The sequence below is a fragment of the Diaporthe citri genome, assembly GCF_014595645.1.
Source record: "Diaporthe citri strain NFHF-8-4 chromosome Unknown scaffold_5, whole genome shotgun sequence".
NCBI lineage: Eukaryota > Fungi > Ascomycota > Sordariomycetes > Diaporthales > Diaporthaceae > Diaporthe > Diaporthe citri.
In genome coordinates, this window is record NW_025064850.1 from 3,817,034 (window position 1) to 3,842,519 (window position 25,486).

The window sequence follows — 25,486 nt, forward strand, 5'->3', positions numbered from 1 at the left end:
GCAAGTCTTCTTCAACGAGCTCACACTATACCACAGACGGGGAAATTTTTCAACGACACAAGCAACGCGGAGTGGTGCGGAATGTTCTGGATATCTGTGCTGACCGGAGGTGACTGTTACCGTCGAGGAGAATCAAAGACCTTGGCCATCTCGATAGGAGATAGGTTCGAGAACACCCGGAAATATGCACGAAAGTCCGAAGAGCTGCTACTACAAAGCGGTTCCGGCAAGAACAGGTGCTGTCGCAGCCAGTTACACGTTGCGATTACTTATGGACCTCTATCAGGCTTGCTATCCCAGCCCATTCCGAAACGGTATGATCAGTTCGCAACGAACGAGCGACCACGTCAACGCCGTTACTCGTCTCGCCGATGCAGACGCTGGTAGCCACCATGACCGCCATGCTCATCCCTCCTTTCAAGTATTACTTGCCCCTCGCACTTTCTTCCTCACGTTTGCCGACCTATGAGCATCACGGTGAGGATCATGTCTCTACCTGTCGATCAATGCTAACTTAACCAGGAGCAAAGTTACAAAGAGCCACCACGATTTGGAATGAAAGCAAATGAATAGAATCCCTATAGGATCTACGGATTGTGTCACCGTCTTTGAAATCAGCCAGGCATTGAGCGTGACTCACATTGCCTTCGACCGCTAGCGAGCGCCTTCTCTGGAAACCGAGGACCACTATTTCTAACTCATTTCTGGTTTCGAAAACCACTCGGCCTTCCCACTGTCTGCCGACGTCATCCTTCCCATCGAACTCAAACCGATTGTCCAAGCCACTGTTCCCGGAACTACTTAAACCAGTCCTATACTGGTCCGAATAAGCTGGACCATGTTTTGTCGACCGAGGTGCACGTGGCAGGTTCGCAGACGCTTGGCTAAGCTCCGCTTGCCGCTCATGCAGCAGCCGCGTTTACGAGACGTTGCACCCTATTGATGGAATGCGCTTATCAGCCCGGAACATATCAACTAAGGTGCGACCGACCTTTTGAGGTTTGCGCGTGTGACTGGCGTGGGTGCGGTTCCGAGCTCCCTTACCGGGTCCCAGGTTGTCTTCGAAACCAGCCCAAGATCCATAATGCGCGTGCAGCGGTATCAATGCAAGCTGAGGATGGACGCATGTGAAAGTCGAAAGTTGAAGGTTTCATTCTGGGCACCAAACTCAACATGAATTATAGTACGAGATGTTTGACAAAGTTCACCTCAGCAACTTGGACGAACGGATAACGTGCAACACCAGTTCCATCTCCCCGCGCCAGATGGGAAATCCAAGAGCACAATTTGGAGGGCATAGGGGACTTGAAGGTGTGGCCGCTTAGGTGAAGACCGTGGAAGAGAGACAGGACTTGAGAATGGATGTGAACAGCGGCGACGAAGGTTACGACCACCATGAGAAGACCTTCATTGGGAAAATGGAGGCACGGAGAGATGCGAACAAGGGAGTGAGGGAGTAGGTGGACGTGTAAAGGCGGCAAGATGGAGGCAAAAAGGGGCTGCGAGGGGAGAAGGGGGAAAGGGCAGGAACGGTGGGATGCAGCATACTGCGGGCTGCTGTGAGGCAGGTTGGTGTGAAGTGAATATGGGAAGCTATGTTGTGATGAGCATCGGATATCAGGAGGGTTGGACTTGAGGTACGCAAAGGCGTAGCCTGAGGGAAATACGTGGGAGAGGAGGAGGAGGCACCGAGCTGCAGGGGAGAGATCCAGGAACGACCAGACCTATCGACGCACCCAACATCGACGCACCCAACATCGACGCACCCAACACCGACGCACCCAACACCGACGCACCCAACATCGACGCACCCAACATCGACTCACCCAAACGCGACTAGATGATTTCGACATGGCCCGCTCTGCAGCCAATACGAATCAGCCAAGGCATAAAACCCAAGGCACAGAATGTATGAAACCTCGAAGGCGACGGCACACCTCCACATCAATCACCACAGATCCTTTGCCAACCAGGCCGACGGAACCATGGTGTCAGCCATGTACAACAGAATCACGCCATCTACAGACCACCAACCTCCAAGACAAAGCACATTTCGAACCCGGCCCTTCGCAAAAGCTATAATGCCCGCCGGCAATACGCTACCTGTTGGAGCAAACTACCTAGAAGACATCTGCCACGAGAGGTTAACAAGACAACCACCAATAACATGTCTACCAACAACATGTCTACCAACAACATGTCTACCAACAACGTGTCTGAGACATATAACGCCAGACGTGCCTTCTAAGGTGGAGAGTCTGCCAAGACTAAGGTAGCTATCGGTCCCCAGAATTCTCCGCCACAGCACCACAACGCGTCCCTATGACGGCTATATGCAACGGTCTAACCACGCCCTCGCCTTTCTTGATACTCACTCAACCGAGAGGGCGACACTCCCAAGCCACATCTCGATGTCGCCACTCACGCCCTCGAACCCTCGCCGCGAACAACAAGCAACGCACAGGAGCGGAGACCAAGCACCAGCACAAGGGCCACTTCGCCAACCCCCTTGTGGACTTCGTCCCGGGTGGTTCCCTGATCCACGGCAGCGCGCATGCGCATCACTGCGCACCACCTCACCCTACGCAAGAACAACCGTCTGTCTGGCTTGTTCTTCTGGCTGTTTATTCTGGCTGTTAATTCTGACCGGTTCTTTGTCCTACGGCAGCGCGCATGCGCATCCGTATGCACCACCTCTTCATGCGCAAGAACAACCATTCTATCGCTCTCCCGAGAGGAGAACCACGAGGAGAACCACGAGGAGGAGAACCACGCGGAGGAGAAGCATGGGGCAAAATAGAATAAATTAGCAAAATATTCCTCTGTGTCTGGGCTAGCCAACTCATGGGTTTGAAATCTGTCAATGATGCTGTTCCCGTCTCCCCAGAGGGTATATTCCCCAGATCGATCTATTGACCACAATCTCTTTGAGCTTATACCATACTCGACAGCCGACACTAACCCCGTGGGGCGATGCTTATTTGTTTTAGGGACTTGAAGCTGTCTACCCCGAAGGGTACCCTCATCACTGCCTGAAGCCGGATACAAAGACGGCAAACCCGACTTGTTGTGTAAGTTTGATATATTTAATAATTATTTCCACCACTTCTCGAGGCCTTTTTTTGCATGTCTTTCGCCCTGGGCTCGCTGCAAAGCCATCTATGCTGATTGCTGGTAATATTGATGGTACTTGCTAGAAATCGCGTGTTCTGCCCGTTGGCATATAAGTACGGGCGGTACAAGTCACACATATCACAACGTAAGTCTATAGTCTATGGTCTACATCTAGTCTGGGTGGAGAGGCTGCGCCTCGTTATCACAGCTAGGCCATAGGCCTGGCCACACGTGTAAAGGGACATCTGAACATGTGAGATAAGTGAACTGTGCTGTTCTCGATTTCATGACAGGATAAGTGCTCATCTCCGGCATTTATTGAGCATATTCGTGTCCAGTTGAGTTTGAGCGTAAACTAGATCCTTGATCTTTCCCCAAAGACGCTGCTTTGGCCGAATCACACTGCGAAATGGTCGCGTCTGGCAAAAGTAGAATCCGCAGCCTGAGTTGTCGAGAGCATCAAGCCCTTTGCCCGTTTCGACCTCCAGACACCAGTGCCGTTGCTGATATGAATCAAGAGACCATTTATCCGCGAAACTGAGAATCCACGTCGCCCCGGAGATGAAATTGTTGGCAAGTACGACCCTCGTCACTTGGAAGGCTACTTTAGTTATCCCCTTTGGGGCATGTAGCCTCTTAGAACTTAAATAGAATAACATTAATATATAATTGCTTCCTATATGATTATTATATATATAAGAGACCTATTAATATTGATTAGTAGTTATAGGTATTATAGATTAATAAGGTAAAAGAGGTAACCTTATAAGGATTTCCCTAACCTAAAAATTATATTTTTCTTATTAACAAGCGCTATATAGTAATAATTGCTTCTTTAAGCCTTTCTATATTATTAAACTCCCTAAGCAAATATTATAAAGATTAAATAAATTAAGTAGCATTTCTTATAATATTTATATATATATTTATTGCTATTTAAGAAATATATATTTATTATATATAAGACTTTATTAAAAATAAACTTATTTTTAAATCCTTTTTAAGATTTAGCAAAACTTAATAAAGCTTTATTTTATTAAATAAATAAAGCTTATAATTATTGCAATTATTAAATAAATAAAGCTTATAATTATTATAATTATTAAAGCTAATATAATGCTATATTATAAATAAGCGTAAGTTATATATTATGCTTTTAGCTAATATAAAAGGACTTAATAATAGGAGAAAGCCCTAGCTTTTAAGGCTTAAAGGAATTAATAACTTTTTTCTCTTAATAATTATAACTTATTTATTATTAAATTATTATTATTAACTTGCTTTTAAATATTATTTATTTTATTAATAGCTTACTCCTTATAATATTTATTATAAAAACCTATAAGCATAATTAATAATGCTAAGGAGCTATTAGCTTTTATTAAAGGGTATATAGTTAATAAAATGCTTGCTTAAACTTTAATTAACTTAGCTTATTATAAATATATTAACTTAGAATTATGATTTACAGCCCTTATATAAAGAGCATTAATAAAATACCTAGTTATTTACTTAGCAAGTACTTTAGCAAGCTATATATAATAAAATCTTTATAATAATAACCTTTTTATTATTTATTATAAGAATTATATAGTGTAAATATAGGTAATATTTAAAGCATTGCTAAATTCTTGCTAATAATGCTTAAAAGTCTTTCTTTAAATATAAGGCATTTATATAAAATGTAATAATTAACTTATAATATTATAATTAGTTATTATAGCTTAAGTTAAGGAAAGATTAAAATAAATTAATAATAAGCTTTATAATGCTTTATTAGTCTTAAAATTAAGCATAAATAAATATTATATATAACTTTAGAAATAATAATTATAAGCATAGCCCTTATAAGCATTATAAGCAAGCTTTAAATAATAATAGTTGCTAAGAGGATAGTCCTTAAGGTAATATTTATTATTGCTGCTAGCTTTAAGTATATAATTATAAAACCTAGATTTAATAATGCAATTTATTAAAAATTAATATAGCTAGCAAGGCTTATTATTATTAGCAAAAAGATAAAAATAAAGCTTATATTAAAGATATATATTATACTTAGCATAACCTTAGGTTGCTTTAAAAATGCCTTTGCTAAATAAGAAGTATAACTTATATAAAACTCTTTCCTTATAATATATTTTTAATAAATGCTTAAATTTAATAAAGTTAATATAATTTATAAAAACTTTTAATAACTTTTATAAGTATATTAAGGATTTATATAATTTGTTAAATAATAAAATAAAGATATTTTTTAATATTTATTATTATATTAAAATTTAGTTAAGTTAATTTTATATGGTTTTTCTTTAAATGCTTAAAAATTAAATTAAGGCTTACTATCTTTATTTTATAAATTAAATTAATATATTTATAATAACATACCTTAAAATTAAAATGTATTTTAATATAAATTTTAATTATTAGCATTATTATATAAATTAAATAATAATAATGTTTATAAAGATAAAAGTATAAAACTTAAATAAAGATTTGCATAAGGTTTTATATTTAATGCTTAATAAGCTATAACTTTGCTAATAAGCATTAAGCTAAGATTATATTAAAGAGGATAACTTAAGAATAATAATAATTAAAGCTTGCAAAGGAGTTTTTAAGCTAGAAATGGCTTTTTTTAAGCTAGCTTAATTATATAAAGAGTTATTTTTAAATTTAAGATTTATAATAAAAATATAGCTTAACTACGTAATTATAATTTATATTATAAATAAAATCTTAAATTAATATTATATTAATTATAAATATAATAGCTAAAAGCTAAGGAAAGGATAATAATTGCAATTTTAAGCGTTTTAAGGAAATTAAAGATTTAGCTAATTAAATTTAAGCTATTTAAGCTTTAAGTAGTTAAGATTTTATAGCATTAGCTGTAAAGCTTAAAGTAATAATGCTTATAAAGAAGGAGGAGGATAACTTTAAAAGAAAAGATATTATATTTATAAAAAAAAGGGATATTAATTAACTAAATATTTAGCTAATAAGCAATATTTAATAAGAAGAAGTTACTTAATATATTATAAATATAAAGGTTGTAATAATAATTTTAATACTTTTTTAAGTAAATTTAAGGAATATAAAATAAATAATAAAGATAAATTTTATAAATATAAAGATAAATAGGATTAAGATAATAATTGCAATAATAATACCTATATTATAAAGATAAGACTTGATAAGGAGGTCCATTATATAAATATTAATTTCCTAGTTAATAAAGCATTTATATATTAAATTACGGAAGATAATGTTTTTTAAATAAAGATGATTATTATAGCTAGTTAATTTATCTTAAAGAATAAATATAATTAAACTTATTTTTAAGGAATTTTGCTAAATATAGGAGCATTATTAATATTTATAACTAAATATAAGTAATTTCTTGCATTATAATGAGAAGACTTAAAGTATTAAATTAATATAATTATTATAAGAAAAGCTAAAGTTAAATTTAATAATGGGATAATTATTAATTTGCTTGGCATAGTAGAAGTTTTTACTTTAGTTAATTATATTGATTTTTATATTGTTTATATATAAACCTTATTTCTGCTTTGCTTAGTAAATATAGATAGGCTTTAAGTATATTATAATAATATTATAGATAAAATGGTTTCCTTTAATGGTATGATTATTATATTAATACTTAGAAAATGGGGTTACTTATGGTTTTTCCTAAATTAAATTATTAATGCTATATATTTCCTTTTAGAAATAAAAATAAGAAGACTTTATTATTACTTTGGATATTTATTAATAAATTAATTATATTAAATGCTTAAAAAAGCTGGTAATTTAAATATTGATAAATAAGCAATAGCAAAGATTAAAAAGATATGTTATTATTATTAAATAAGTAAACTTGTGTTTAAGCGTTTTAAGTTTACGTTATGTAATGATTATGAATTTAATTATGAAATTTTGATTAATATAATATATTTAAGCAAATGTTTGGTCTTTTATGTTATGAACTGGGCTATTGCTTTTTAAGGAGCGAAATTCTTAAAATTTATATTTACAAAGATTGCATAATAGATATTGTAAATGCTTTGGATTAATATATATTAAGGATTATTAAATATTATTAAATATAATATAGGAATGAACTTTATATTTTTAGAATTTTATTTAAAGGCATGAATAATGGGAATTAAATATAAATAGGTCCTTATAAAGGTATATTAATTTATTAAGAAAGTTAAGAAATATTATTAAGCCCTTAAATAAGCATATAAAATCTTATATATTAAAATACATAATAATATAAATAATAATATTATTTTATAAATAGCTATAAAAGCTATTAATAATACTATTAAACTAAATAAATTAATCCTTATGCTTTTAGTTTTTAATGCTTACTTATAAGTATTACATAAATTATTATTATTATTATTAATATAAAAATAAGTAAAAGCTATTTTAAAGGCTATAAAGATATTATAAAAAACTATAGTTAAATAATAAGTATAAAATGCATTAAATATTAAAATTAGATTTATCTTTAATATAAAATATTTATTATAATGTAAAGTTTATATATAGAGAGAGAAAGAGGGATAAAAGGGTTTATATAAGGTTATTGCCATAAATAGCTATAATATAACCTTAAATATATTAAATAAAGCTATAATGTTTAAGTTAATAGTTATTTAATTATATTATTAAGATAATAATAAGGAAATGTAATTCTTATAAGTAAAAGACTTAGCTATAAAACCTTAAATATAACTTATTATGCAATTACCATTATTAAAAATAAAAGATTACATTATTATATTATATATTTTAAAAAAAGAAAATAAAAACTATAACTTAGCGATTAAATTAAAATAAAATAAAGTTATTATAATATTAAGCTTATTATTTAAAGAGTTTAATAAAATAGAAATTAATAACTTTATTATTAAAGGTGTTTTTTAAATTAAGAAATGATTAGCAAAGCAATATAATAAATATTATTTCTTTAAGTTTTGCATAATATAAAAGGTAAAAGGTAAAATTATAAAACTTTATAAGAAATCTTAATTTATTATTTAAGGTTATAATAATAATAAAAAGGGATTAATTTTAATGCAAAGCTTAATTATTTAAAGAATAAGCTAATAAATAATCTTTATACTTACCCCCTTATTAATTTAAAAAAAAGGCATGGTTTTTATACTTTAAGATATTACTTAAGCCTATTCTTAAGTAAAGTTAAAATTGCATAAAATGATTTTTATAAAGCTATTAAAGGAATTAAAGAATAAATACTCTTTAGGCATAATTATTTATATTATTTAACCCTTATATAGCATAGCAAAATTTAGTATTTATTAGTTTAATATATATTAAAGATATTATTAATAAAAGCTTAAGATAAATTACTTTATATATAATTCTTGCTTAATAATTATAAAGCTTGCATAACCCTTTAAAATGGTAGGCATATAAATAAATAATATATTAATTTTATTTATATTAAAATTTTAAGATAAGGAGGAGATTAAGATAAAAGCTATAAAATTATAAGGAAAATTAAAATAAGAGTTAATGCTTAAAAACCTAATGGATTATAACGAAGCTTATATAATTATGGACATTACTAGCTTAATTATTACTTAATAAAAGGGATAGGCTAATAAACTTGCCCTTATTAATGCAATAATTAAAGATGCTCCTTAGAAATACCTTAAATAAAGAGCTTGCAAAGCATATATAGCTTTAATTTGCTAATTAAAAGCTTTATATAATCTTTTAATAGCTATATAGATATAAAACTTAAAGGCAGGAAATTATAAGAGCTTAAATATATAATTATTATAATAAATAAATAACGCTATGCAAGGAATTAAGTATATGCTCTTGAATCTTAAAATAGCGAAACTTTTTATATTTACAAATAGATTATTTATAAATAACTAAGATTTAATATTTTAACTTAGATATGTTGTTATTCTTATAAATAAAACTTATAAAGAAATTAAGGGATTTATAATAATAGGCAATATTTTCTATTAATTATTAATAAAGTATAAATATATTACTTAAAGCATATTAATAAGCAAAATTTATAGCATGGTAAATAAAGTAAATATTAAAATTTCTTTAGTTATAATAATTAAAATAGTTATAAAATAACTCTTATTACTAGATATACCCTTAATTATTTATACGGACTTATATAGCTTATATAAATACCTTATAAAGCTAGGAATAATAAAGAAAAAGCGCTTTATAATTAATATTATATTACTGCAAGAATTATATAAAATGAAAAAGATTATTAAAGTAAGGTAAATAAATAAGAAAGATAACCCTATTAATATAATAATAAAATTAACTTTAAATACCGCATTATAAAAGCTTATTAATAATAATAAGCTTTGCATATAGGTAAATGGGTTAATTAAAAGATTTAAAGTAGCCTCTTTTTGCTAAGGAAGGAGTAACTTGCTATTAGCACTCTTTTCCTTTTAACCTTATTGCCGCTAGCTATAAAACCTTATACTTCCTAAACTTAAACCCTTAATATAAACTTTAACCTTTTATATTTTAATTAAGATCTTTTTAATACTTTATTATATATAAGGATAACCTTATAATTATTAATATTATTAATAATTATTGTTTTAAAGTTAATTTTATTATTATTATTACCTTTTGCTGCTATTTATTAATAGTAATATTAAAACTAACTTTTATTAAATTTATTTGCAACTTATTAACTTTTCTTATAATTAAAGAATAAATTAATAATTATTGTATAATAATTATAAAGTTTTGCATTATAAATATTTATTTTAATTGCTAAATTCTTATAAAATCTTTTTCCTTTTTATTATAATAAAGAATATTAATAATGATTTACAAGAGTTGTTTAATATTTTTATTAATATACCTTATAAGGATGATAATAATTATTTAGTAAATATTGCATTTACTTCCCGCGTTAAGAACATACTTAGTATAATCATTACCATGGCTGCCATTAATATAGCTAGCATTGGAGATAGCCCTACCGCAACCCTTAATTAAAATTAGGATTTCCCTGTAAACATTATAATTATAACCCTAATTAATAAAATAAGCTTTGCAATTATAACCCTAATTAATAAAATAAGCTTTGCAATTATAACTTTAATTAATAAGATAAATATTGTAATTATAACCTTAATTAATAAAATAAATATTATAACTATATTCCTATTAAGCAATAAAATAAAGATTAAAATTATTACTAAGGCTATAAGAAGGGCTAAAATTATTTTAACTAATAAGGATAAAGATAAGCTTATTAATTTTATTAATTCCTATGGCAAGGTTATTGCTAATAATGCTTATTTAATAAATATTAATAAGGATGTTTATTATGGTTTGAGCTTGTGCCTATAGTGATTAGTTAACGGGCTTTAGCCTTATAAGAATAGGCTTTAGCATAGGTATAAACGGGGAGTAAACCTTTTCCTTTGCACTCTAAATATTAACTCTATTTAAGCACCTTTATTTTGCAAGTTTAAGGCCAGCTCATAATATATATTTAAAGTCCTCTTGCATTATAAACCTATAGTGCAATTATACAAAACCCGGTATAATAAGATTTAAAAGGAATAATGGCAGTTTGCCAAGCCCTTTCCTATTCTAAGGAGCTCTTATCTTAGGAAAGTTTAGCAACTTAGCTAGTAAAGATAAAAGTTAAGTTCGTAATAAATAGGGAGGCAATTAATATCAAAGGGGCTTAGTTCTTTTATATATTTAGCTAATTAAGAACTTTCCGTGATTAATTTCTACCCTATATTAATTTTATAAAGATATTTAAGGGGCAGCCAGAGAGCTTCTTAAAAAGAGTTTGCCTTGCATTTAAGGATCCTTTTAAGTAAAGGCATGCCAAGCTTAGCTTAATTATGCTGCAATAACGCCGTGAGGAGGGAATGGCAGATTTTCTTACTTATTTTAATTAGCTTTCTTATATAGCTAGGGCTTAAGCTTAGCTAAATAACTATAAAATACTACTTATGGCTAATAAACTTGCTGCCTTAGCAAGATTAAGACTTAATCGCAAGGAGTAGCTAAAGATATTTAAGGCATTTTGCTTTGCCTTGTAGCGATATAAGGGCGTTTTTAACGCCATGATAGCGGAGGATAATACTTAATCTTAAAATGGCAAAGCAATAAATATTAATATTACAGCAGTCTTGGCAGGGGGAGTTAAGTATTATGCTTATGGCTAGCTTAGTTATTATAAGCGTAATTACTTAAATCGCCGCGGGAAAACCTATGTATAGCTGTTATTAATTGGGCTTAATGAGGGGGAGGCGCTTAATTAAGGTTGTTTTTAGCGCGTAAATTTTTTTCTATGGGGTAGGGCTTAAAGTAATGCCGGCTTAGTGCCAGCTTAGGCTTAAAGCAGGCTAATTGGTATTAGCTAGTTTAGCGCTATGAAACTTTTAGGGCTTAAGAACTTTCCATTAATAAAGCAGATTATTTATAATTAAACGCTAATTAATTATAAGTTATATAATAAGTTCGCGGCCTTAAGGCTTTAAGTAAGGAAGCTTATATAAAAGGCATGGATTAAAGGATCTTAGGAATGCCGTTAGCTTAGCTGCTGGCTTATGCTTGGATAATTGTTTCTTATTAGCTTGCTTTGGCTAGCATATTAAATTATAGGGTATAGAAAGGATAAAAATATATATATAATATAAGCCGGCTTAGTGGCGTAGTTAAAGCGCTGTAGGTTAATTAAATGGCTAAGTAAAAGGCGATGTTTGATTTGCGATTGGAGCAGTGCCTCCTTTATTTTTTGTTATATAGTTAACCCCTTGGGAAGGCCCCTTTGCAGCTCCAACCCGGGGAAAGGGGATATGTTATGGTTTGGGCTTGTGCCTATAGTGATTAGTTAGCGGGCTTTGGCCTTATAAGAATAGGCTTCGGCGCGGGTGTAGATGGGGAGTGAACCTTTTCCTTTGCACTTTGAATATTAACTCCATTTGGGTACCTTTATTCTGCGAGTTTAAGGCCAGCCCATAACAATGTTAATAATGATAACTTTTATCCGCTTGCTTATTCAATGAATATTAATAAAGATGTTAATAATAATGATTTTTATTTGCTTAATATTAATAGTAATTTAATTATTGCTAATAATAAAGATAATTAAAATTAGGCTAATAAAACCTTAATAAAGATTATAAAGATTGCCTTTAACTTTACTTTTATACTAAGCATTAAAAAAAGTAAGTTGCTTATTAAGGTTAACTCTTATAGAATTATTAAAATTAATAAGCTAAAGGCTATAGCTATGGCTTAAATTAAAATACTTTTCCTAAATAACGTTATTATAATAGTTATTATTTAAATTATTAATAATTTTTAGTATTAAGATAAGTAAATATTTTTTAATAATATAGTTAAAAAGCTATGCATTTATGTTAAAAGCATTAAAACTCTTAATGCAAGATTGTATAGCATTTTTAATAATAAGAATTATTAAGGCGATTACTATCTTAAATGCTAAATTATTATAATTTCCATAATAAACAACTTAATAAGAGTTTTAATCCTAAGTATCTTTTATATATATTAAATTAAAAAGATTTAGTTATTAAAGAATTAAATTATTATATTAACTTAGCTTTAAAACTTTTTATATTAAATTATTAATAAGCATATATAAGGCTTATATATAAAGGGACTTGTTAAGAAATATGCGCTATTACTTAAGTAATTTAAGTAAAAGATAATCATTAAGGAAATTAAAAAGAATAATAAAAAGTAAGAAAAGAATTTAATAAATAATTAGGCTGCTTGCAATACTTAGTTTTAAAAGGATAAGAAATAGCTAAAGGAAAATAATTTAAAGCAATATTAAGTGCGTTTTAATAATAAAAGTAAGGATAAAGATAATAATATTTATATTATAAAGGTATGTAATAAAAATGGATATAAGCTAAAGGGTTTGGTATTAGCTTTATAGGCATTAACTTTCCTTATAAAGAAGAGATTTAAAATTAAGGCTTTTATATAAAAGTTAATAATCTTTATAAAGAAGCGATCTTAAAAGCTAAGTATTAAGAATAATGAATATAATATTTAAGGAATAATATAATAATGAAGGTTGTAAGTTTAAAGGGTAATGTAATGGTAAGGGTTGCTAGGACTTATTTTAAAACTTATGAGTTATGATTTTAAGCCTTTTTAATAATGCTTTCTTATAATAAAAATTATATATACTTAATATGCAATGAATTATAATTTTGGGGCTAATTATAATAAGGATTGTATATATTTATTAAAAGAAGAGAAAAACTATAAGTATTAATAAGTATGACTCTTATTACTTAAAAGGCTACTTTAGTTATCCCTTTTAAGGTACGTAGCCTTTTAAAACTTAGATAGAATAATACCAATATATAATTGCTTCTTATATGATTATCATATGTACGAGAAACCTATTAATAGAAATATCATGCGGTTATGCCACACCCCGTCGTTATTATTGAGAGATGGCTAAGTGATTTCAAATCTTGCATAATAATATCCATAAGCTTAACCAACTCCATCTCAGCTTATAAATCATGAGCAATTAAGTGATTTATAATTACAAGTTTGTAAAAATATTATATAACGTTATATAATTTATTTTTAAATTAAATAAATATAAATAATCTTTTAATAATAAAAGTATTAAAATTATTAAAATATTTTAAGGCTTTTTATTAAAAAAAATAATAAAATGAAAGGTGATACTTTCTTACTTATACTAAGAAAACTCCTAGACAGCCATGTAGGCAATGAAGCAAAGCATAATCCCTTGTGGCGCAATTGGCTAGCGCGTTCGACTGTTAATCGAGAGGTTGGTGGTTCGAGCCCACCCGAGGGAGTGTAGCACATTATCTAGGGATTCTTCCCCAGTAGTTAATTTTTTTGTTTTTTATTTTTTTCCTCCATAAATTATTAACTTTTAATAAGACTTTAAGGACCCTTTTAAGCATACTAATAGTTAAGTAAGTAAACCTTTCTTTTTTAAAAAAAGAAAAGGTTCTTAGAAAAATAAGTTTTTACTAAGGTATAAAGCTTAATTGATGCAAAAAAAGCTCTTCCGCCTGGGATCGAACCAGGAATCTCCCGATTAACAGTCGGACGCCTTAGCCAATTAGGCCACGGAAGACTAGTGGCAGCAGACCGAAAAAAGCTTTATCATATAGGATGCTCAAAGTGTTGGAGCCATGCAAATATTATCATCAACATGATTGTCTAGACTACAAAGCATATCCTGTCCTACATGCAATATACCAAGTAATTGAAACCAAAATACCTGCTCCTCAGGAAGGATTGTGAAGCTTTGGACAGAAAGCTGCATTTAGTTTGCATCTACTGGTGTGGCTGTGAGCGAGGCTAGGTAGCGTGGGCTTGGCAATAGAGGACTGGCACCATAGCCTGCAACAGATCTTGTCTCTGAAGAAGGCCTCTGTTGACTTGGGTCCGTCGAAACTTGCCCCTTTGTCCCCTGCTCCTTTGACCTCTTTGCCGTGGTGCGAATGAGCGTCCAACGAGATGCCACAGAACAATGTGGTTCGCCCCGATGGTTCGCCCTGATGCACAATCGCGTGTCATCTACTGGCATAAATGTGTGAAGTGTGGGTGTGGGATGGCACGGTACAATGTCACTGTCACAGTACCGGAGCTGCTGCCATTAGCCGTAGACGTGCGTCTGCAGCCTGCTTGGCCTCTCGGCCGCGTTGCTCCTGGCGTTGCTACTGGGCGACGGCATCGCGTCGCGGAGGGCTCGTCGAGCAGCTGAGCAGGTGACTCACGACTGCTGCGAAACCCACTCCCCCTCCCCATCCGTATGGTATGACTCCTATAGATCTGCATTGTCTTGTCCGGCCTTTATTGTCCCGGGAGGGAAGGTGTAGTGCAGGACAATGAAGGACTCCCGACATGGAGCCAACGGTCGGTCGCACAGACTGGCCGGCGAGAATCGTTTGGGGGACAGAGCAACAGGACGAAACAAAACGAAACAACTCACAGCATGTTCAGTACAAAACACGATCAGACCAGACCAGGCCAGGCCAGACCTTTCGAAACGCCGCGGATGACATGTGCATGACAGGAGCTGGGGGAGAGAGGTTGCAGGGTAAAGGCAATGTGTAAAAACTCCCACTGCAGCCCTCCACGCCCCCCCCCCCTCCAAACTCGAATGCACACTGCACACTGCCCCATTGACAGGGGGGCCCTGCCCGCTCACCTTGCAATTCATTCGGCAAGTGGGTCTCTGGGGGATCCTGGGGAACTAGTCTAAGTGGGTGCGTGCCTACTCACACTCGGCGTCGACTACTGCTGGACTTCTTCAGGACACCGACCGTCATACGATAGTCTCCCTCCCCTCGGCGACGGCAGCAGCACGACGGGGATTTGAGCACTGCACGGGATACCCTATTGCAGACGGCATGCATACTACAATCCGCCATCCAAGCGGCACAGCAGGGCTCCACAGCTCTGTCTGTATTGTGTAAGCTGCCGTGACAGCCTCGTGAGGATTTAAGCACGCATTGTGACCAGGGTCGCACCCTGCGGTGATGCCTGGCTGATCAGAAACAGGGCACGGAAGGGCCCGAAAACCCAGATCGCCGGCCCAACTCGGCCTGACACACAGACGTGCGGCCACCATTGTTGATGGCACGGTACCACCCCTCTCAAATCCACGACAGGATTAACGCATGTTCGAAAATGACATGTCAGCGCCCGCATCGAACATGGATCGCTCCGTCACCCCCCATCTCCACATTGCCGTCTGCCACGAACTGGGTCGTGACAGGCGCGAGGCTGCAGTAGACGACGGCATTCCGCAGCGGAAGGGCGGAGCACAGGCTATATGGTTGCCACCATGTTGTACCACACTGCGCCGTGTACTGTCGTATTCCGTTCACAACACAAGCTATCCTCTCCTCCTCCCTGCCCTGCCCTCCACGGGTGGATCGTGAATTTCAGACCGAAGGCCCCCGCGAAACGGCATCAAGGACACCAATATATTTGCACAAGACATCTGAGTTTCATTTGCAAGACTCGAGGACCCAAGACAGTCCTGCCTGCTTGCTGTGGGGAAGGGGTACCCACCACTTCCACCAGCTGGGTGTCGATTATCTCGATCCGCGACGCGGATGGAGAAGGAGGGGTCCCTCGCTTCTCACTCGCGTCCACCGTCAGACCTGGGGCGCGCACGACCACAGTCCCACCCTCGCATGCTCTAACAAGGCAACTCTTTCTCCATGACAGAGCACCGATGCTTACATGGCAGGGAGACGTGGACGTGCGTCCACACAGCAGCTAACGTCGTCCGGACAGCCCGCGATCTGAATGATCGATCGATGCTGTGACACGCCTGACCTGACCTACAACTACCCACTTCCGGCCCACCAGGCCTCGAAGAAAAAGGACCAGCCCCGGCAGCAAGCAGAGTGCAAAGCTGACCAATCTTGGAAAGCCCCCCCTCGAGCCCAATAAAGCCACGCCCACGGTGCCAGCTCCTGGTTAGAAATAGCACCACCCAGAGGAATTGAGGCTGAGAAGGTGGTCTGTATGGTCTAATCTACGCAGACGTCACGGAGCCTGCAACTTCAAACAACGCAGTGAGCGAGTCCTACCTCGCTCCTCGGACACGTTCGCACTCCAGCGGGACTCCTCCAACCATGTCCCAGTCCCCTCATGCAGGACTGGACGCCTTTTAACCCTCTCTCCTCTCTCTCGCTCCGAGCCGTGGCGTTTCTGCCTGGCGGCTGCACCGGGGGTGGGAGGGGACTTTTGCGTTTGCGTGTAACTCACCGAACTAATCGTCATTGCTGGGCCATGTTTCTGTCCGGCCCTGCGAATACTCGCCAGCGGATATGAAGATCCTGGGAACCGGCCTAGATAGCACGGTATGCCTTGGAGATCTCGTTGGCGTCAGCGGTTGCTGCTCAACGGAGCAGGATATGGGTGGCGTTGGCCACAGCCGTTGTGCGACATGTGTGAATTGGCGCACCTGGATATTCCCAGTTCGCTCGTATGTCTACGACCGCAAGAGAAGAGGAACAGACAAAGAAAAAGTAAAAGTAAAAGCAAAACCGAGATTCCGAACAAAGCACCCTATAAAATCCGAGCTTATAACCGCATTTTATAGCGCTCCCCTCTCCCGGTCAGCCTTGCCCAGGCGCCCACTCATTCTCGTCCCGGCGACCGTCCGATCGTCCTGGCCGGGTGCACGCCTGCCCACGCGCATCATTTTACAAACATTTCGAGGTCAAGATGATATTTGGAACTTAGCCATCTGATTGTTATCGGAATCGTGGCCACTATGGATATTTCTGGTCGGGTGAGTTGCTTTTTCATGGGGCACCCCAAGCCCTCGGGCCGCAGTAGCGCGTGAGCGGCTCATCTGACAGCTGCAACGCCCACCCGGGAGCTGCTCACGGGGCCACAGGCCTTATCACGCCTGAATCAGCTTGCGATAGTCCCAGCTGTCACGATCACACAGCACTTTGGGGGAGCAAGAGGGGAAAGTGGCGAATTGTGTCCGGGCAAACTCGTTCAATCTGAATGTTTGTCTGAATCCAGGGCCTAACGCCCGACTGCTATGCTGTGTAGAATTCTCCCCCCTCGGATGACTTCCATTCTCGGTTCGAGGGGAACGCAGAGTGTTGGGACGGAGGGGGTGCGTGATCCAAGGTGTCGTGCGGCAATGGAGTCATCGTCAAAGAAAGAGAACAAAGCAAATTGCTATGTGTCCTGACAAGCACTGGTGTCCCAAAAGCCGTTGATGTGTACGCCAGCTCACAAAGGAAAGGGGCGAACTGTGGCAGTTCATTTGGTGTTGACTGCAAGCTGACGCAGTCAGTAATCTGATGGGAAGCTGTCTCTCAAGGTTGACTGAACATTTAGACTCACCCCGGAATTCATGGAAAGAAAACCATTCCACGTAGGCTGCCTCGTGTAGGAAATCCTGGCCATGTCAATCTGCATCAGATCCAAGTGTACTCCCTGCAGCCATGCATCAGTGCTGCGAGCATCAACCTTCCGCAAAACCGATGACGATCTCACCGCAATCCGTGCTGACGTAGAATAGCCTTGTATCGGTCGACATCCCTCATGGCCTTCCTTTCGTTCCGCGCTCGTAGTTCGCATGCCTCCTCCAGGCGTCTGTTCCGATCGGTAGCCACCGCAAGATCGTTTTGAAGCCCATCAACCGTGTAGCTCAAGTTGTCGTATCGTCGCCTCCAGGCACTGATCTCCTCCATGAGCTTCCTCGCACGATCGCCGACACCGTCGCGAATATCTCGTTCCAAGCCGCGTACACGAGACAATAGCGAGTCATTCTCATTCACAAGCTTTGTGTTCTTGTTCCGTAGCCTCCTCATCGCATCTTCGCTGTAGTTGCTGGCCCGGTGGTGATGGTGGTCGAAACTCCTCCTCAGCTCGTGGTTCTCGTGCTCGAGGTTGCGAACTGTGGTCTCTAAAGAGGGCATACGGGCCTGTAACCTCCGCAGGTCTTCGTGGCAGGTTCTCCAGTTGGCCTTGAGAGCATGGTTCTCACGGCGGAGAGCCTCGTTTTCCCTGCTCAGTTCGTTCTCCCGAGCCAAGAGAGAGTTGTACTCCTCCCGCGTAACGTCGAGAAAGTCGACCCGGCGGCCGCGGGAGGACTGAGTGCTCGCATCGTGGGGGTTAGAGTGAGATCGCCTCAACTTGACGAAGCGCTGATGTCCAGATGGGGAAGTCTCGACCCAGTAGTCTCTAGCCATATGACAGTCGATGTCTTTCCTTGACTTGTATATTTGTTGCCTCGATCCAAACGGTGTCTGTTGGTACCGTGGTTTAAGGATGCAGAGTAGATGGCTGGCTATGTTGTCAAGGTTGCGCTGAGGCCGGCAAGACGAGGGCGATTTGAGAACAACTTGTTCTACCAGACTGACTGGGCCTTAATGTGAGAACAAACAGGCCGTCAAGATGATAGTGTTGGTCGAGCGGAAGAGCCAAGTTGAAAGGTACGTTGGATCTTCAGGACGGTTGTAGCTAGACCAGGGCGCGGGGGGGGGGGGGGGGGCAAAGGGCCTTTTACAACGGAGGTGGAGTATGGGCTAAGAATGCAAGTAATAGTTGCATATACGTTTGACAGTTTGGAGGGGCGAATGGCAGAAGAAAGGAGCAGCAGACCAGGGGTTCCAACGGGGACGGCTCGCTTTTTAGCATCTTGCTCAGTCATAACGGCAGTTCCCAGGCCTCCTCATAGGGCGGGGTGGCAGACGAGGGCTCCCACAAACCACCTCGAGGTACTGTGATATAATAAGGGGAAAAGGGTGTGGCAGCATGAGGCTGATGTGTTTGGTGGTGGCAGGCGAGGTGCCGGGCACACACACACACCACGAGGGTCTATCAGCCACGGCCTAGTAGTCATCTTGACGGGTGAGCAACAAGGGTGCTCGTGAGGCCAGCCCTCCTTGAGTCCTCCTTGAGGGCTAGAGAATGCGTGGGAACAAAGCGGGTGGTAGCTGTGTGTGATGTGCAGACGGGTTTGCTGGTTGGGTCGAACATAGCCAGCCCAGCCCAGCCCGTCTAGGGTTCCCCAGGACGTTGGGCCTCAGCTTCGAGGCCGATCTGATCTCGAGGTGCGTGCAGCGGGAGGGTGCCAGCTAGCGAGCGAGCAAACAAGTCCTCGAGCCGAAGACGTCGGACGCCTCGAGGCCGAGTCTTTGGAAGAGGGGGGGGGTGTTTGTGGGCGGCGTGGTCGCAAGTGTAGATAGTCAAGGGTGACCCAGCCCCCAGATGGTCCCTTTGTTTGCAGGCCTGACTGTTGGGCCCATGGGCCCATGTGCCCCAAACACCACCAGGATGAGGTCATGAGAAACGAGGGACCCCGACCGAAACTGGAGACGAGGTACCTGATGATTTAGCCATGTTTCCCTCTTGCGAAAGGAGCGTGGACAAAGGAGACAGCCTCAAGGAGACGGGCAGATATACCGGGCAAATACAGTCATCATGTTGATATGGGGTAGGACAGGGTCTCACGCCCCCAGCATGCGGCGGCACTCGATGATGGCGTTTCTCTCTCTCTCTCTCTATCTCTCTCTCTCTGTGTGTGTGTGTGCGTGTGCGTGTGCGCGTGTAGCCAGTCCATCAGGAACAGTGTCGCACCTGTGCGAGGACGTGGGCCACGAGCTTCACAGACAGGCGCTGAAACCAATGGCGACGGGACTGAGCCGCGACAGTGGGGGACGCGGGGTGGTGAGCGACGCTTGATGGGCCAGTCGGCACAGAGAGAGAGAGGTGCAAGTGGGAGAAAGCTCGGAGGCCTGCAGGTCCCGCGCTTCTTAGCCCCAGATGCGCCTGCAGCCAAGTATGTGGTGGGTGTGTGTGTTGACCCCCTGATCAGGTAGCGCAAGTGCAGGGAACAGCTGGACAGTGCACCTGCCGCCCGCCATGTTGGATCGGGGCTGGGGGCCATCTCGCAGGTACAATGGCCACACGTGCAGGCCCCAACCCCTTGCCGCCGGGGACAACGCCCAGCACGACATGCATTGCATCCTTCTGCGGCTGAATATAAGCCAAAGCCTCATCCACAACACCCCGAAGGATCTATGGCGGTTTGCCTCTGACTCTTTTGATCAGCCCGTTGAGGCCTCGAGGCCCGGCTTCGAGGTAGACCTCCAAACTTGGACGTCCGGGGAGGTGTGTGGAAACTGCGAGGGCGCATCCCGAATTCAGGGCATGGTGGCATTGCTTCAGTCATTCTGATGCGGGCTGTTATGATTCCCATTATTGAGATCGCCCCATCACTTCATATTTACACGTCCTCTTAACATTTCTGCCTGTTTAGAAAGCCCCTTGTCCAGGCAAAGGATCGTTGGCCTCCGGGCAAGGACTGTCAACCACACTTGGGTCAATGAACCGCGGTTCCGCGCTGCCGTTGAGAGCCAGCTGTGCCAGCGTGTCGGCCGTCGGATCATATGCAGGCCATCCATAGCTCAGCAGACCTTGGGCTGGGTCCCTCGCGAAAGAAGCCCACGCACCCATCATGTACGCAGACACCGCGTCCTCCCGCTCTGAGTTCTCCACCAGCGAAACATCCCGTCCCGTCCCAAAGACCATCTCAACATCGGATCCATGATACGCACCGCTGCCTCTAGGCCCCAGCCCAGCCGTGGAGTTGTACAATCTCAGGTTGTCCCACTCGCCGTGGTATCTGTACCTCCAGGTGGGGACACGTTGCTCAGTCCGGTATCGCGCCTGCGCACCTGTTGGACACGTGAAGGCGCGCTGGTTGTAGAGATCCCACTGCGCCTCGGTGAGGTTCAACTTTGCTGCATAAGCAGACAGCTTGTACCACCCCGACTCGAAATCGGTGTTGCCCAGGAGATATGCGATGCGTGCGAATGACCCGTTGCGTGCCCTTGCCTCGTAGTCCGAGAACACGAGCTCATCGTCAACGGTCGGGTGAAAGGTAGCTTGGGCGAGAGCTAGCGAGGGCAAGGCGGGTGCCTTTGCGGCGGCCGCCAAGATCGCAGAGGCATTTGCTTGCCGGACGCAACTCACTACCGTGGCGGCCTCGTCATCTGCGCCGCCGCACCCGATGGCCTGGGAGACGTTGAAGAAGATGGACTGAGCGTACTCCTTGGTGTTAGGGTTGAAGCTGAGTGCTGTTCCGGACTGATATCAAGCCTGCGACTATAGGGTCGTCCTTCCACGCGAAGGCCGAATAGTCTACTGCCGCGCCTCCTGCACTCTGCCCGAATGTTGTTATGCGGGAAGGGTCACCGCCAAAGCCGGCAATGTTGTCGCGCACCCACTCCACCACAGAACGATGGTCTCGAAGAGCTGCGTTCTGTGCCAAGCCGGGTGCCCCTGAGAAGCCAAATATTCCCAGACGGTAGTTTGGTGTCACGACAACAACATCTTCGGCGGATGATAAATACTGGCCGTTATAGAATGGACTGTGCGGGCCAGGTATCTGGAAGCCTGCAGGTGGTAATTAGCACGTCCAGTAGCAGTATTGGTGAGTCGTGAGGAAGCAAAACACTAACGTCCACCGTGGAACCAGATGAGCACAGGCTTCTTCGCCGAATTGTTCGGTGTCTTGGTCCAGATGTTCAAACTGAGGCAGTCCTCGCTTGAAGGGTTGCCCGTCTGCGCAGCAAACATGTTCCACACACGGAAGCCTGAGGGCTCCGAGAAGTTTGGGAACGGGCTGACCGGCGGCTTGTTCGACAGGCAATCCGCGCCCCAATCCGAAGCATTATGAACAGTGCCGGCTGGGGCGTTGTACCGCTTGGGTGGAGCAAACCGGAGGTCCCCCACAGGCGGCTCTGCGTAGCGGATGCCGAGGAATTCGGTCACCTCTGACCGATTTGGCGCAGCATGGCCGATGATGAGTCCGCTCGTGGTGTTTGCAGTTGGTGACGTCGCATGGAGAGCTCCGAGTGCCGTGGCGGGGCCGAGCAGGAGCACCGCTGCGATGCCCAACGTCCTCGCCATGGCGGACTGAATCATCGAGGGAGTTGTCAGCAGCTTCGTGCTCGAGTGTTGACAGAGAACAGAAGCAAAGAAAAGTAGGTGGACAGAACTGTTTCCTAAAGTCGCAATTTTATCGCGGCCCTGGTCACAAGGACCCATGGAAATTACTTGCCGGCGTGGCCTGCCGAGCACACATTGGAAGGATTTGGCACTTCTCAGCTAGCGCGCTGGAGAACTCGGGGGGGTCCACTCAGGTAGGACAGACTCCTCAAGAGAAGTTGAGGGGGAGACTGCGTTGTGGCAACTTGCAAGCAACTTGCCGGATTCTTCAGTCGCTGGCTATCAAAGCTGTGTATTATGTCTGGGACCTGTTCTGCAATTTCCAGCTCCTATCCCGTAGGTTGGCCCATGGATGAGTCTTGTGCTTTCAAGGCAATCTCTCTGTAACAGACTAATCATGTTTCCTCAAATGCGAGATACCTGCAATATATTAATAAACTTATTTGGATTTTAATTCCCCCCCCCCCCGTTCGACACGGGTATCTCTCTCGGACCTGCGTGTTCAGCTCAAATGAAGCCATTATCTGCCCAGCCACTTCCATCCCACCAGACTTCCTTGATCCTTCCCTCCACGACAAAGTAGCACTTGTTCATGTCATTCGAGACCTCCAGCGGTTTGACCCCATAGCCGTCCCATGTCGTCGCGGCTGTTAGGCACGACAATCCACCTGCGTCGGCTCCCTCAAAGACAGGATCCGTTGCCGTGTCCTGCCATCCGGCCGAATCACCTGCCCATGTGTATGTTACGTCGCCACTAGGGACGTCCTGTAGCAAAATCATAGTATTCAAGTCGCTCGTGCCCGCGGACCGCGCCGTCGTGAATCCAGCAATATTGCTCTCCTCGCCGACCGTTCCGAATGGTAGCGCGGGCTCGCTGTCCGTGTCGTATGCGGCAGTAAAGTCGGGTGATCTTTCGAACACGGCTATCTGCCCGTCCGTCTCCCTCCTGAAGAACAGCCTCAACTCATTGCCCGAGTGGCTCTTTGTCCGTGGCACAGCCAATAGCGGCGTGCCTGAGGCGGGTGAGATGGGCAGCGCCTTGAGGTCTGTGTAGTTCCCATTGAGGGTCGTCTCAGATACGGAGCCGTCACCTTCCTGGAGGTAGAAACTAGGGGTGAAGCCGGCAAGTGCACTCTTGCTTGTGGCGGAGAAGTCTGCGTCGTCTAACTTGGTACCGGTACCTTCGGAGGGCCAGCCAGGTCTCCTGCGTTCTAGAGTCAGCAATTGATTGAAATTTGGTGTCGACACTTTGCAATACGTCCCGGACCCATCCAAGCGCAATAATGTCGCGCTGTAGCTCTTGGATGAACAAAACAACTGATAGAAAGACGTACCAAGCGACTCCCTTTAATGTTCCAGAAGTATCCTGATACACAAGCTGCGGTTGCGGCTCAGGTGGTGCGCCAGTGCTTCTGGCCCACAGCAGCGTTGTCGCCGCGAGCGCGGTGCCGCCGACGGCGCCGTGCGCGAGAGACAGCATCGTAGGCCCTGCCCAGGCCCCATACATCGTGTCGTATACGACGTACTTCAGGGTGTCATCACTGCCCTGAAAGTACAGCCAAATGACGTGCTCGTCGCCGTATCGCCACCCGGTGGCCGCGAGAGCGGTGCCGTTCCGGACAACGCTGGCCGACGTCACCGTGCCGTTGGAAGGACACGTGCTGCCTGATCCCGACGAGGACGACGTTCCGGAATCCGTATCTGCGCTCGTAGACCCGGCGTTGCCTTCGGTGTTTGTGGAGGTGCCCCTGAGACGGTTCTCCGTGACGTGCCACCCCACGATTCCCCCGATCACTCCCGAAACGATCGCTATCAGTATGGCGCTTCCGATCAGTATGAGCCTTGTCTTCCCACTCCCTGTTTTCGAAGCATCTTTAAAGCCAGGAGCCCAGACCGGGGCACCGTGTCGCGTGTCGTGCTGCTGACTTGAAGCTGTGTATTGCTCCTTTTGCGGACCTGATTCTGCCAGCCGGTAAGGCACTGATTCTAGATTGGACTCTGGTACCACCTCCGGGTCGTTGGAATAGGTCTGTTGCTGATGACGATCCATCATTGTGGTTCCATAGCTGGCGCCCAAGCAGGCAGCTGTCACCTCACAGGTCAGGCTGCTTCTGTTTTTCGTCTTCTTAGTCTTCGTTCCCATGGATTTCACTCTCGTGGGTAGCCCGGAATGCCAATATATGATGGCTGAGGCGAATTGGTTGTGAAATCCACCCCAGGGAATTCGAGGTGAGAGCCTGGGCACCCCTAGAAGGGTGAAAGGGAACGGGCTCAGCCTTCCTTTAAGAGAACTAGGGAGACGGGAATAAGGTCTATTCGGTTTTGGTTTTCATCTCCTTCCCACTTCCGCCTTTCAGTCACGAACTCCGTATTCACACTCGTGGTCCACTAACTGTGGGTTCTTTAATTTGGGGGCAAGACTTTTGATAGGCCATGGGTAAATCTCACCTGCATGGCGAGCCGTCTCTTGCAGGCCATTTCCAGTCTGAGTGAAATTGTATGTATGCTGGCCAAGCCACTATTTTGGAAGGATTGAGGTCGCACAGCCTGGATCTGATTCACCCTAGGCCGCCTAAGGCCATGTATTGGTAGGTCTCTTGTACGTATGATAATCATATGGGGAAGTAATTATTAATTGGTGTTGTTTTATTTAAGTTTTAAGAGGCTATATGCCCCATAAGGGATAATTAAAGTAGCTATACAAAGGCAAGAATTATACTTATTAATACTTATAATTTTCTCTTCTTTTAATAAATATATATAATTTTTATTATAATTAATTTAAAATTATAATTTATTATATATTAAATATATATAATTTTTATTATTA

The 25,486-nt window shown here is 41.1% G+C and overlaps 3 protein-coding genes and 2 non-coding genes across 5 annotated transcripts; 2 read left to right on the plus strand and 3 right to left on the minus strand.

The window, feature by feature from the left end:
* Window positions 1–1,358: 1,358 nt before the first annotated feature.
* On the plus strand, window positions 1,359–1,840 carry INS49_011664 (uncharacterized protein; the record flags this gene model as incomplete). Its single annotated transcript, XM_043172377.1, has 2 exons — window positions 1,359–1,456; window positions 1,654–1,840. 2 exons carry the CDS (start codon window positions 1,359–1,361, stop codon window positions 1,838–1,840), a joined length of 285 nt encoding a protein of 94 aa, XP_043024122.1.
* A 12,083-nt stretch (window positions 1,841–13,923) lies between these two features.
* Window positions 13,924–13,997, plus strand: INS49_011665. The gene has a single exon. It is a non-coding gene; the product is annotated as a tRNA-Asn (tRNA).
* A 213-nt stretch (window positions 13,998–14,210) lies between these two features.
* INS49_011666 lies at window positions 14,211–14,284 on the minus strand. Its single transcript has one exon. It is a non-coding gene; the product is annotated as a tRNA-Asn (tRNA).
* Window positions 14,285–18,188: 3,904 nt separating this feature from the next.
* INS49_011667 (uncharacterized protein) lies at window positions 18,189–18,890 on the minus strand (the record flags this gene model as incomplete). The annotated part of the gene is made up of 1 exon (XM_043172378.1): window positions 18,189–18,890. One exon carries the CDS (start codon window positions 18,888–18,890, stop codon window positions 18,189–18,191), a length of 702 nt encoding a protein of 233 aa, XP_043024123.1.
* A 2,068-nt stretch (window positions 18,891–20,958) lies between these two features.
* On the minus strand, window positions 20,959–24,709 carry INS49_011668 (uncharacterized protein; the record flags this gene model as incomplete). Its single annotated transcript, XM_043172379.1, has 5 exons — window positions 20,959–21,792; window positions 21,851–22,101; window positions 22,167–22,623; window positions 23,209–23,860; window positions 23,991–24,709. 5 exons carry the CDS (start codon window positions 24,707–24,709, stop codon window positions 20,959–20,961), a joined length of 2,913 nt encoding a protein of 970 aa, XP_043024124.1.
* Between the last annotated feature and the right edge of the window lie 777 nt (window positions 24,710–25,486).